General features: G+C 33.7%; 3 protein-coding genes and 1 pseudogene across 4 annotated transcripts in view; 1 reads left to right on the top strand and 3 right to left on the bottom strand.

Moving 5' to 3' along the window:
• Positions 1 to 1,923: 1,923 nt before the first annotated feature.
• LOC111641706 lies at positions 1,924 to 4,696 on the bottom strand. Of its 2 annotated transcripts, none has more exons than XM_023387917.1 (2): positions 4,537 to 4,696; positions 1,924 to 4,460 (listed from the first exon to the last, which is right to left on the bottom strand). In XM_023387917.1, exon 2 carries the CDS (start codon positions 4,373 to 4,375, stop codon positions 2,033 to 2,035), a length of 2,343 nt encoding a protein of 780 aa, XP_023243685.1. In that variant the 5' UTR covers positions 4,376 to 4,460; positions 4,537 to 4,696; the 3' UTR covers positions 1,924 to 2,032. The 2 variants fall into 2 exon arrangements, with proteins under 2 accessions (XP_023243685.1, XP_023243686.1); XM_023387918.1 differs by having other exon boundaries at positions 1,924 to 4,457; positions 4,537 to 4,685.
• Positions 4,697 to 5,031: 335 nt separating this feature from the next.
• LOC111641701 lies at positions 5,032 to 5,797 on the bottom strand (annotated as a pseudogene).
• A 629-nt stretch (positions 5,798 to 6,426) lies between these two features.
• Positions 6,427 to 7,038, bottom strand: LOC111641700. The gene has a single exon (XM_023387907.1). It carries the CDS (start codon positions 7,036 to 7,038, stop codon positions 6,427 to 6,429), a length of 612 nt encoding a protein of 203 aa, XP_023243675.1.
• A 1,832-nt stretch (positions 7,039 to 8,870) lies between these two features.
• The window catches only part of LOC111641704 (telomere length and silencing protein 1 homolog), a 32,002-nt gene continuing 28,501 nt past the window's right edge, over positions 8,871 to 12,371 (top strand). The window contains exon 1 of the mRNA XM_023387914.1: positions 8,871 to 9,008. Within this exon, the coding sequence (XP_023243682.1) occupies positions 8,878 to 9,008 (131 nt within the window). The 5' untranslated portion in view covers positions 8,871 to 8,877. The remainder of the gene's footprint in view (positions 9,009 to 12,371) is intronic.

The following is a 12,371-nucleotide window of genomic DNA, read 5'->3' as shown; positions in this document are numbered from 1 at the left end:
TTATTTATATGTAATAATAAAAATACATACATACACAGTCTTGCGTTTTTATTAGTCATGTTTTTTCCGTTTGAAAAGGTTAAATAATCTGTCTAATGTCGATTGCTTTTCTCTCTTCTTCAGGATTTTTCGTAAGTAATTAACAGCATTGCAATTGTAGAAATCCCCAAGCCTCAACCTGGTTTCGATGCCATTCTAAGACCGTTGTTCTGACATCGTCCCACTTCTTCAAAGGATCTTTAACAGATATCGGCATTAATCCTCTTTTTCAGAAGAAAACATATCTCGCCGAGTTTCTTGGTGTTCTTCATTCAAGAGTTCTTGGCGTTCTTCTGTCGTCAGATCCGTTTCGGGTTCCATTATGAACTCTTCGATGTTCTTTATTTCTCAGATGTGATTTTTGTTACTTCTTTAGCCACTTGAGTCTTCTTGATTATACAGTGTTTTTCTTAAATAAGATTGAACTGCGGCCTACTGTAGACCTGTTCACGCCATACTGCCCAGCAACATTAGGCATCTTCTGCCCACTCTCTACTTTTGCTACTATACTCTCATCTTTCGAAAAGAAAAACTGATGCAAAACTTAGTAAGATTTTCTTTTGAAGATATTGCTTATCTCAATAACAACAAGTATTTTCTGATACATCCAATGCAATATTCTCTATAACGATTTCTTAGCAACGTAGCAGGAATACTTCAAAACCAATTATCGATGATAAGGCATGGTTTTAAAGCTAAAATATCGACAAAAAATTCCAAGCACGCCTTACAGTACGAGGTATACGCTACTTGAACATCACGACATTAGCGGCATCTCGTGCTAAAACCCAGAACTACGGCTACGGAATCGTTCTGTAATTAACTGCCAGTCGGAGATTGGGGAGGCCATAACAACGGTTTGTCGCGACCATTCGGAATAGAAAACGAGACAAAATTGTTTCATTAATAATGTTTAATTAAAAATTAATATTGTTCGCGTAATTTTGACTCACCCTGTATATCTATGAAAATATATAAAGCGAAAATGTTTGTTTGTTGAGTTAATCTCGGAATCTTCTTAATCGATTATTAAAATTCTTTCGCTATTGGAAAGCTTATTCGTTTCAGAAGAACATAGACTATACATTATATTAATATTAAAAAGGGAAAATTCACGAAAAAGATTAAAAACATCTTTAGTATTTGTCTCTCATCGTGGTATCGTGATTTGTCTGCTCTCTTCCAGGTCTTTTTCTACCTGGTGAGCTTTTTAAAACTTATTATTTTATCTATTTGGTTTCGGGTACTTTATGAGAAACATGGACTACCATAAAATTCGGATCCACCAATCTGAAACCTTTCGATCGATCCGGACAATTTTGTGTAGTTAGTCTTTATAATCCCCCCAAAAGCCACTTTAAAACTAAGAACCTTACTTTTCCCCTATGATTTCATCATCATAAATTGACAAACTCTTTGACTGACTTGGACCATATTTTGCAAAGTTACTCTCTGCTACCTTGTGGGAAACATATGCTACATAATAACGAAGATAACTTAGCTTTCGTCTTGAGTTTCCAGGCAACGTTGATTATTCTTTGCTACTATAAAATAAAAAAAATAGGCCTACGGAATAAAATTTAAGTATTGTATTTTGACAATCTCTGTAGAGACAACGGACAAAATGTAGAAAAACGGGACACATCTCGTATAAATGAGTCTTGTGGCCATCTTAAGCAAATTACTTTCAGTATAAAGATTTTGTAAAATTTCACATTGCGGCTTTCAGAAAACTGTGGAAAATCTAATTAAATAAACAATGACTTTAAATATAAGTTTAAAAATTAAGTTTAATTTAAAAAATTAAGCACTTTTTTACGATTTATGTTATGTTATGTTATTTTCCTCAAATTATGCTTCTTTACATTTATCTTGGAATTTCTCAACACATCTTTTCCTTAGTTTCTGGTTTTATTTCCTTATAAATATGGAGGATAAACTCGTTTCTGTTTCAGAATGATCATTTTTATCGTTAACACACACCGGTTTTTTTTTATTCATTATCGATCATGAAAGAATCGGAAGAAGAACCATCAATTTGAAACTCTTTTAAAACATCGATCAACGACTGTGGCTTCGGAATGTTTTTACTAACAGCAGTGTTTCGGATAGTCTTGTTGAATGTAGGTGAATCAACAGAATTCTGAAAGACTTCTCTCATTTGACTCAACTTTGTTATCTCTATTTCTGGATTTGTAATCAGTTTTTTACTCGCGTCTTGTTTGGTAATATTGGCACGCATATTTACTTGTTCCCTATCTGTGGAGGTCGTCTCATCCTTAGTTTGTGCGTTATCAATAAAATGGTACTTTAATAGATGAGGTTCATATTTCCACACGTTCCAATTATTAAAAAAGTTCATTTTCTTCTGTACTTTCGTTTTGCAATTGTTATAATCGGTTAAATATACTAATTCATTTCCCAATTGCTTGTTGGCTACGTCTAAAACACTACATAACTCACTTAAGTACTGGCTACATTTACCCGATTCACTTTCACATTCGGTGTTTGATTTACCAACAATTTCAATACTTTCCTCGTCTAAAATGTTTTCATGTTCTAATATAACATTATTTTTAGTGTTTTTATTAGTGTTTGAAGCCAGCGGAGTGCACAATTCAACAGTATTATCTACTTTTTTTAATTCTGTAGATTTCGTTTCAATATCTTCACCGAACTCTTGTTCTTGGGCGATGGCCATTTTAGTAATCTCCAAAGTCTCCTTCTTATCACTACTAGAAATTTTTATATTTTGTTTGTCTACTTTCATATTTTGCTCGTTTCTTTTGGGCATTTCCTTTACATTATTCAATAACAACTTTGTTTCTAAAATCTGAGAAGAGCTTTCATTGGTATTTGATTTCTTCTCTGAAACGTCAGGTTCAGTATCACTTTCTGATTTTAGAAATTTTTTCACATTCCAATGAAAATCTTTAACATTTCTATGTCTAGTTTTAGAAGGAAGGCGTCGCTTTCGTGGTTTTCTTTCATTTATTGATATTAATGCCTGTTTTGCATCACTGTCACCGTCATAACTGCCTTCAGTTAATACTTTGTAAATTAATGGAAAATTAAAAAGCACAGCTATGACAACAATACTTATACAAAGAACCGTAAGCAACAATATAATCTTAACGGGTGTTGCAGTTTTGACTTGTTCTATTAAACTCCCATGCCTAAGAGGATAATTATGTCTTGTTTTAAATTTACGTAAAGTTTCGTTTTCTCTTTTCTGCTTGAAATTTTTTGATGCAATTCTTATATGGTTTTTAAGGTTTCTGTAATTAGCTTTCCGTGACTTTGTATGATGTCTTTCCCTTACTGTTTTTCCAATTGCATCCGTTTGTCTTACTTTAGTTTGAAAACGTCTCCTTTCTTTCATTAAATATTTATTCAAAAGTCTATCATGATAAGATTTTGGTAAGATTTTTGAAGATTTATCAGAATTTTTAATGGTATTCTCAGAGTTTTCTGGCAAAGATGCTTTATTCTCAGGACCTTTCATTTTTCTCTCCACGTACGACTCTCGAACGATATGACTTTTATGTTCGAAAATTTTCTTTGTTTGATTATCTCCATTGACTAATATACCAAAGAAAACAACATTTCCAGATGATTTATTTCTGTCGGATTTATCCTTAATTAAATCTTTCTTATTTTCAGTTGAAATGACCTTTTGAACTTTAATCGATTTTCGATCTTTCTTGGAGGCCATATTGTTAAGATAGTGAAAACTATTTAAATCTAACAAATGAGATTGTTGCTTATAATTTTGCTTCATTAAAACATTTTTCTTCGCTAATTGTTTGGTATTTGATTTATTTTCTTCTTCTACATTTGATTTTTCTTTTGGAATGAAACGTTGACCTAATTTCAAATTTTCTTTATCATTTGGTTCTTCAGCATTCAATAAAGATTTTAAATACTTGTAACTGCTGTCCACTTCATTTTTGTCATTAGAAGAAACCTGTGATTTATCTTTGTTCGTTTCTCTAATATTCTTTAATGATTCCTTAGTGTGTTGCTCCTCCAATTTCGATAATTTCGAAGATATTTTATTATTTTTGACACCATTTTGCTCTTTCTCATTGTTTCTATTTGCTCTAGAATGAATACCACGCTGAACCCTTAACTTGTGTGATGTAAAAGGTCTTAAACTTGTCATACTTTCATTGAAAATTGAATACTTCCGATTGTTTTTCCCGAAGGAAGAGCTGAAATTAGATTTGTTATGGCGATACACGCGTATATTTGATTTCTTTTCAATAGTAATTTCGTAAAGAATCGCCATTATAAATAAAAAAATCATCCACTTATAGTTATAATACACTTTCATAACTGTGAAAGTTGAGTGCAATTTTGTTTTCTAAAAAAATATTATATTGAGGTCCTGATTTTCGAGTAATTTTGAAGAGCGGCTGCTTTTGAAACAAAAAATTTAAGTTAGAAACATAAAATTAATAAACTTTTTTCTAAAAGTAATGACAAAATACTTACATATAACCTAAGTTGAACAAGATAATTAATTTTTAATTTGCTTTTGTTTCTATCACTAAGAGAATTTGATATTTTGTTTGCTTTTAAAACGTTAGAAATTTATTTCTGCTTTTAGAACAACCCAAAAGAGTTGGAACAGTTTTGAAATTTAAACTTATAACTTTCAACGAACTCTCATGAAATCAGAAAATGGCTGAATATATTTAAAAAGTTATTATTTTACAGGTTTATTTTGAACGGTATTGAGCATGCAAAACCCGAAACGAATTCATGTTTGTATTAAAAAATATAAGTTCATAGTCAAGCGCGTTTGATGGCGATTTATTGAAATGCGTACCAATCGAAAATGGCGCCTAGGGTACGCATCAAATTTGCGCCCCTTCGTAAATTATCTTAATATAAAAAACAGATACACTAAATAAAACAGTCATAAATCTTACAAAACATATTTATTTTCTATTTTATAACGAAAGTGAGTCCGTAAATCTTTTACACTTACAATTGCAGCTTCCTGGCCTTCTGCGACGCAAAGATATCAATGATGTTTTCGAAATCAGTTTTTCCGTTTCTCGCTCTACACTGAGCAAAGCTAGGTCACATAAGCTTTCTTGAGACATTGTAGCCCTCAAATACGAAAGTATTAATTTTAACTGACTAAAAGATCGCTCACAATTTGCGATGGATACTGCAATTGTGAGCAGAACTTTGAATGGAAATACGCAGATTAGGAAATACACTTTCATCCCCGTACTACACACAATAAATTCAAGTAGCTCTTCAGATTTTTTTATGTTGACGTTTTTTCTTGTAGATATTAGCATTCGATCATCCAATATTTTTTCGTATAACTGTTCCCCGTTAACATCGCAATCATAGAAATCTCCAAATTTTTTACATGTTTTTTTTTTTTTTTTAATCGTCTCAGGTCAGTGCCGTAACACAATGTTTTAACATCTAGAAGAAATCCAAATCTGGCGTCAGTTTCATGCAAACTAGTAAACCTTTCACTCATTCCACACACAATAGGATCCAGCGGTCCCTTTATTACTCGTTCCATTTCTTCTTTAGCGGTCAACTCTGCGTCCGACGCATTCTTTCCAGCCATACATATTTTTCGCCTTCGACGCCTTTCCGTGGCTACATCTTATTCCTGGCAAAGATTGAATCCTCTTTTTAATGCCTCATTAACTAACTTCTCTCCTTCATTTGAAAAATAGTCTCGGAGGGCTTTTATGTCCAAGGCAGCATTATGAAAATTCATAGTAGGCTCCTGGAACTGTTTTCGGACACGGTCAATGGAAACGAGTACGTCGTTCAAACTCCTAACAACGTTAGAAAATTGTAGGACAACATGCGATTATTAAGTCTGACCTCACTTCTTCTTTCAGTGGTTTGATCGCTATCGTCTGTCATATCTTGGAGAAGGTACAGCATATCTTCAAGATATTTGTGAACTGGTTTTACTGCTTCAACCCTTGCACTCAGGACCTAATTTAGACCTTCGATGCCCTAGGCAAAATAATATTTATGGGCCCCTTTACAAATTTTGTATTACTACAAATATAAATAAAATTGTATTATTTAAAATTAAAGTATTTTTATTTTTACATTTGAATATCTTACTTACATTGTATTTTTGGAGCTACAATAAATTTATGCAGCAATAAACATTATATTTTTTCTCAACAAGCACTGCTTTATTCTGAACTTCACCGAACAGATCTAATTTGCATATACAAACATTATCTAATTCTCAGTGATGTTAGATGTCGGAGCAGTAGGTAATATCATTCTAAATTATTAACCCTTGAATATGGCGCTAATAATATAGTAATTCGCAATACTAATAAAACAATGGCACGTTTAAAACCTATTATGGGCCCCAATTAATTACGGGCCCCGCGCAAGTGCCTTGCCTGCCTTGTGCCAAATTAGGCTCTGCTTGCACTCCATCTTGTTTCGGACTCTGATTTTACAATCATAGCCCACAGGCACGCATATTTTGAGTTTTTCCCAGCGCAGAGTGGAATGAGTAAAGAATATGTAAAGAGCTTCAATAGTTCCGAAAAACGTGACCATTAAAGTGTCCTTCTTGGCTGCGTGTACACCGACCAAATTGAGTGAATGATTATCGCAATTCACAAATATCGGCAGATTATTCTTTTCGCTTATTCTTTGGTGAACTCCAGTTCTATTCCCAGCCATCACAGCAGCGTTATCATAACATTGTGAACGACAATCCTGCAGATCCATATCGTCTTTCCCTAGCTGTTTAAGCATTTTGTCAACTAAACTTCCAGCGTCCTTTTGACTTATTTGGATGAAACCAAGAAAGTACTCTCTAATGCGGACTAATTTTCTCTCAAAATCAACCTCTACATATCTCGCTACTTCTGACATCTGCTCACGATGTGCCTGATCAGCAGTCGAGTCAAACATAAGACCGTAGTATTTTGATTTGCGTATGCTTCGCAATAAACTTTGACGAACAGTGATTGCCATCAGATGAATGAACTCATTTTGAACTTGAGGTGAAAAGTAAGATGTGTTCCGGGATAATTTATAACATGAGTGAGATGGTTAGTCATGACGGGGTCGAATATGGCCAAGAGTTTTATTAATCCAAAGAAATTACCAACATTGCTGGATTCGGTTCTATCGCATGTAGTGAGTGACTCCCTGTGACCTCGTAATGCAAGATTTTGAGAAGCAAGAAATTTGATGCAGTGAAGGATTCTTTTTAATACCTTACGCCACTTTTGTTTTTCTGTCTCGATCTGGGTTTGAAGTTCAGCGTCGATGATCCCTTTATTATCTGCAAAATTTCTTTCCATTTCCTTCCACTGGGTGAAACACTCACAATAGTTCTTCGCATTTTGATGTGTAGTGAGCCTTTCAGGTGCTTTCCAGTGGGTAAATCCATCTTTGTGCTCTAATGAAGATTGATTATCTAATCGTGAAAAGATAAGACAACAGATGCAAAAAGCCGACTTTTTAGTTGGGGATAGACTAGCCATGAACGATTCAATTCTTCACCGCGATTTCCTAGTTTTTTCTTAAACCAATCTTTGTTCATACAACATGTTATTTCTTGGCAAGAAAGGGCCTTCAGTATTTTGAAAATATTTTGAACCCAATTTAATTATTTCTGTTTTTAAATAATCTAACAAAATTACTTTCCCTGTATTCTTATCAAACTCAAGAAGTCCAATATCATTCTGGTATGACAGTCATTGGAGTTTCGACATCATTCACCTATCACCTGCGCCAACTTTTTCTCCTACTGAAATACTAATGTTTTTTACAAATTCTTTTGTAGCCTTAGAACTCGTAGCTACACAGCTCGTTATCTCGTTACACTCTGAATTAGCTAAATTGATAACTTTCTCGTCTATTGCTGAGTTAGTCTGAGATTCTTTGGATTCCTCAGCACCTATCAAACATCCTGTAGCGGACTTTTCAAGGTACTTCTTGAAGTACTTACTGGATTTCTGAGCTGCTTCCTCCTGCAATTAATTTCTGCAATTTTCATTCTTTTCTGTCCTTCAGCCCCAGACTCTTTTTGCTTTGAAAATATTCGTTTCATATTGTGTTGTTATAATTGAGAAGTAAGGGCTCCAAAATAACCTGAAAAGAATAATATCAAAAGATATATTTATAAGATAAAATAAATTGTGTAATATAAGCCGCTTTTAAAACTTAAAGATTGGGACATAAAAATAAAAAAATGCATTTAAAATTCTACATTATTGTAAACTATTCGAAACTTTTTCAAATAATCGATTGTGTGTCACTTCAAATTGACTAATAAATAACTATTTATTAGTATCGACCGTGGGAAAAAATATTGATTTAGTTTATGTATTTTTGTTGCACCTATATGAACAACACTTAATAAACGCTAAACCATAAACTAACCTTGGCTTCAATTTTTTACATTTCTTAGAAGTATTAAACTAGAAATTCAATCTTCATACAAGGCGCGAAACGCGGGTCAGGTCATTGAACTTTCCGTATAAACATACTTCATTTTTAATATTGTGAATTTAACTAAATATGTAACTAAAAGTGTCAAATCTATTTATTTAACTAAGCATTCAATTTACAAAATAAAGAGTACAAAATCCATTCGTTTGTTTTTAGATAAGTTTGCTCCTTGTTGTCAAGTGATTCAAAACTACTGGTCGTTTTCCAACTGACCTCTGCAGCGTCGACTAATTTGAAATTCTTAAGTAATTTCCATTGTAACTTTTGAAAATTGTAAATTATATTTGACGAATTTTATAAATTAATACAAAATTTTCCATCTAAAAAATTTAGGGGGCGCTGTTTTAAATAAAAATGGCGGACAGCGTCGAGCAGGATAGTGATGTGAAAACAGAAAGACAAATTAAATTTAAATCGAAGAAGAAAAATTTAAGACGTCGAACCTCGTCTGATAGTGACGAAGAAAGGGAATCAGAAAACTTTAGGTATGTTTCCTAATGTTTTAATGGTTGTATTTTGTGAAGTTTAGTATGAAAATTGATGTCTGTTACAAACGCTCTACTAGTAAGGTTAAGTATATTCAGTTATATCCAGTTATTTAGCATTATTTATATTCTTTCTTTAATTTTAATATATTAAAACCGCCTTTTATTTTCTAAATTAAATTTTTAAATGTTTATGTTCTACTCTAATTAAGAATAATACTTAGACTTGTAAGATGTGAACTCTGAATGAGAGATTTGCTACTCCCAGAGTTATAGGCTCCCCTCAACGAACAAAAATGTCAATGGAACCATACGTGCACATGCGACCCTTTACGAGATATTTGCCTCCAAAGGTCAGTTTTTCCATTTACTGTTACTGCTGTTTAATCTCTGTGCTCTGTTTCATCAAGGCGAATGATGGCAATCCTCAACCATTGCTCTGCATAGTCATACGCTTTGGTCCTCCCTGTTGCTTGCAGCTTGGCACCCGCATGGGGGCAAGCTAAAACTAAAACCATGTGATATTGAGTAATAATCCATGAACGGTCGGGTGGGCTACACGAAGCTGGCATAGTCGCTTGGGCTGGATAGTGAAATGTGATAGTCGTAGTGGAGCAATGCAACTCCCAATTGCCTGCAATCCATAAGTAGGCTGATTTTGGGGGAGATATGTCACAGTGTGTCTCTTTCTTTCACCTTTTTGCTCCTATGGGTATGGTCTATGGCTCTGATAAGATCCAATTGTCTCATTTAGAAGTGTAATTGTACCCTTAGGCTGATGTACTCTAGTTCAGAATAATGTTTTTTTACTCTGCCTGCTCCCAATGTTGTATATCATCACAATTAACAGAATCTATTATGAATAATATGAATCAGATTTAAGTTGTATTGGCAATCATCATGATTTAAAAAAAAATATATATATTTTTAAGATTATTCTGCAGTTTATGAGTATATTTTATCATATTATAATATACAGGATGTATGAGATTTATCTATACAACTTTGATTGCTAATAAATATTTAATTGGAAGTCAGAGAAAACTGTGGAATGGCTCGTCTTATGTAAAAACTCTGAAACTCTCAAGAGTGTTGGTAAATGGTAGCAAATATACAATAATATGCTCGTTTCTGTTGCTACATCCATTGTTATGAAACAGACAAAACAGTGTGTGGAGGGATTTGTCAAAATAAAATTGGACGTACAACGTTAGGGGAAGTTTTGAATACATTACGAGAGACCCATATTGACGAGACCATCGATATATGCTTAGTACCAAAAGTTTAAGGATACCGGAAGCGTAGTTCATGAGACAGGAGTTGGGTGGCCGTGCACAGGTGATGAATATGTTGGGTACCTGTGGCAGACCTTTCTTTGCAGCCCTTGTAAATTAACATGAGCTTCAGGAAATCTGCTGTAGTTACCTCATTCGGCAATGCATCCTATGAAAACAAATGCAACACCTGCAGGCAATTATGATAGATGACAGGGTTGTGCATAAGAAATTTACTGTTACCCTGCTTTACATGATTGACAGGGATAATATGTTTCTGGAAAGATTCATATTCTGAGATGAAGTTATTACATTTCATGTATTGGGAAAAATTAATATGAAAATATACAGATTTGGAGATCAGAAACTATTCATATATGCTAGAAAACTATTGCATCATCAGGGTATCATCTTTCAAGAAGTCAGTGCTTTGCCCCACTAACCTCAATTGTACACAAGTCTTAATGTGTACAACAAGTTACACTATCACACAGGCTGTGATAGTGCAATTTGTTGGCCACTTAGATCATTGGATATCATGACTTGCAATTTCTTCTTATGTTGTACATACAACACTCTGGTGGCTTATGTCAAAAAATTTAGAGAATCACATTTACAATTGAAACTGTTGACATAAACTTATTGCAGTGTACATGGCTAGAATTGGAGTATTGCTTGGATATTTTTCATTGACTGACATTTAATTTGAGTGTTTATGACTTTTATCAGATTCAGGATATTTATTATTTAATAGTAAGGTTGTACAGATAATTTTCATACATAATTACATTTAATAAGACTTACTTCGGACTCGAAACCAAAACAGTGCTTGAATGAAAATATAGTTCACTTCACGCCAGCCTTTAGAAATTAAAATTATGACACTTACGTGTTGCGGCGTTATTGACAGCGATTTGTTAAATTTTAGGTATGTTCGCTAGTACTTTCAACAGTTTACGACTGTCGTCTTCAGGCGAAATCGAATACCTTTGTTTTCGAATTGATAGCTTTTAACGGACTTTTCAAATTACGTAATGCACGAGATCGGAATGTAGAACAAATTAATAAAATTGAATTAATAAATATTTTTTAAAGTAACTTGCTGTAATAACTTGAACTCCCCAAATCATATAAATATTGATTGATGGTGCCGTATATGGTGGTAGAATAAAATTAGATCACAAAATTATAACTTGGATTGTTTAAATAAAGTTATCCATAGCTGTGGTATTTCCAACGTCGGCGCGTTGCACGGCAAAACAGCAGATATGTACAGGTTTTCCCATATAAATATTTGTCTACGATCATTGCAATGCTTAAGTAATTTAATGTTGTTCCAAAGTGGAAGATAATTTTGGTCTAGAACCTTTTTCGCTAATTCTGTAGCTGGTCTGTTGTTTCTAATATCTTCTTGATGTTCGAAGATACGAGACCGCATCATTCTGCTGGTAGCTCCAATATACATAATTTCCTCCCCTGATGTTGTATGTTTTAATGGAATTATATAAACCCCCGATTTTTCATTCAAGGTGAGAATGTCTCTGTCGTTGCACAATGTTCTTCGTAGTGTCGGTTGAGGGGTTATAGGCAATATAAAACCATGCTTCCTGAATATGCGCGTTATTTTTAGTGAGATGGTGCCCAAGTACGGTATTGGAGGGTTTATTATCTTTAGGTTTTCTTTGTTGCTGAGGAAAGATTTTGGAAATAATTTATTTATGACCCGGTTGTAGAGATATCGATATTTGGAATTAGAATATCCGGCATTGTGCATTGCTCTTTTGATGATTTGTAATTCTTCATCAATTAATGCCTGGGAGGATGGAATGAGGAGCGCTTTCTGAATAAGCGAAGTAATAGCAGAGTTGACGAAGCTTGTGGGTTGGAAAGCAGTTACAGGGATAATATCTGGTCCTCTGTTGTTTTTATGGTGTACCGCAAAAGTTAGCTCCAGAGATCTGTGCACTTCTAAATCTAAAAAGGAAATTGTATTATTTTGCTCCTCTTCTACAGTAAAATTGATAGAAGGATATATTGAAGCTAGCATTTGAATAAATTTGTCTAAATCCTCTGCAGAGCTATCCCATGC

This window comes from Centruroides sculpturatus, unplaced genomic scaffold, assembly GCF_000671375.1.
Source record: "Centruroides sculpturatus isolate CEXI.00-Female unplaced genomic scaffold, Cexi_2.0 scaffold1597, whole genome shotgun sequence".
NCBI classification, from domain to species: Eukaryota; Metazoa; Arthropoda; class Arachnida; order Scorpiones; family Buthidae; genus Centruroides; species Centruroides sculpturatus.
This window is presented reverse-complemented; position numbering and strand designations above follow the sequence as displayed.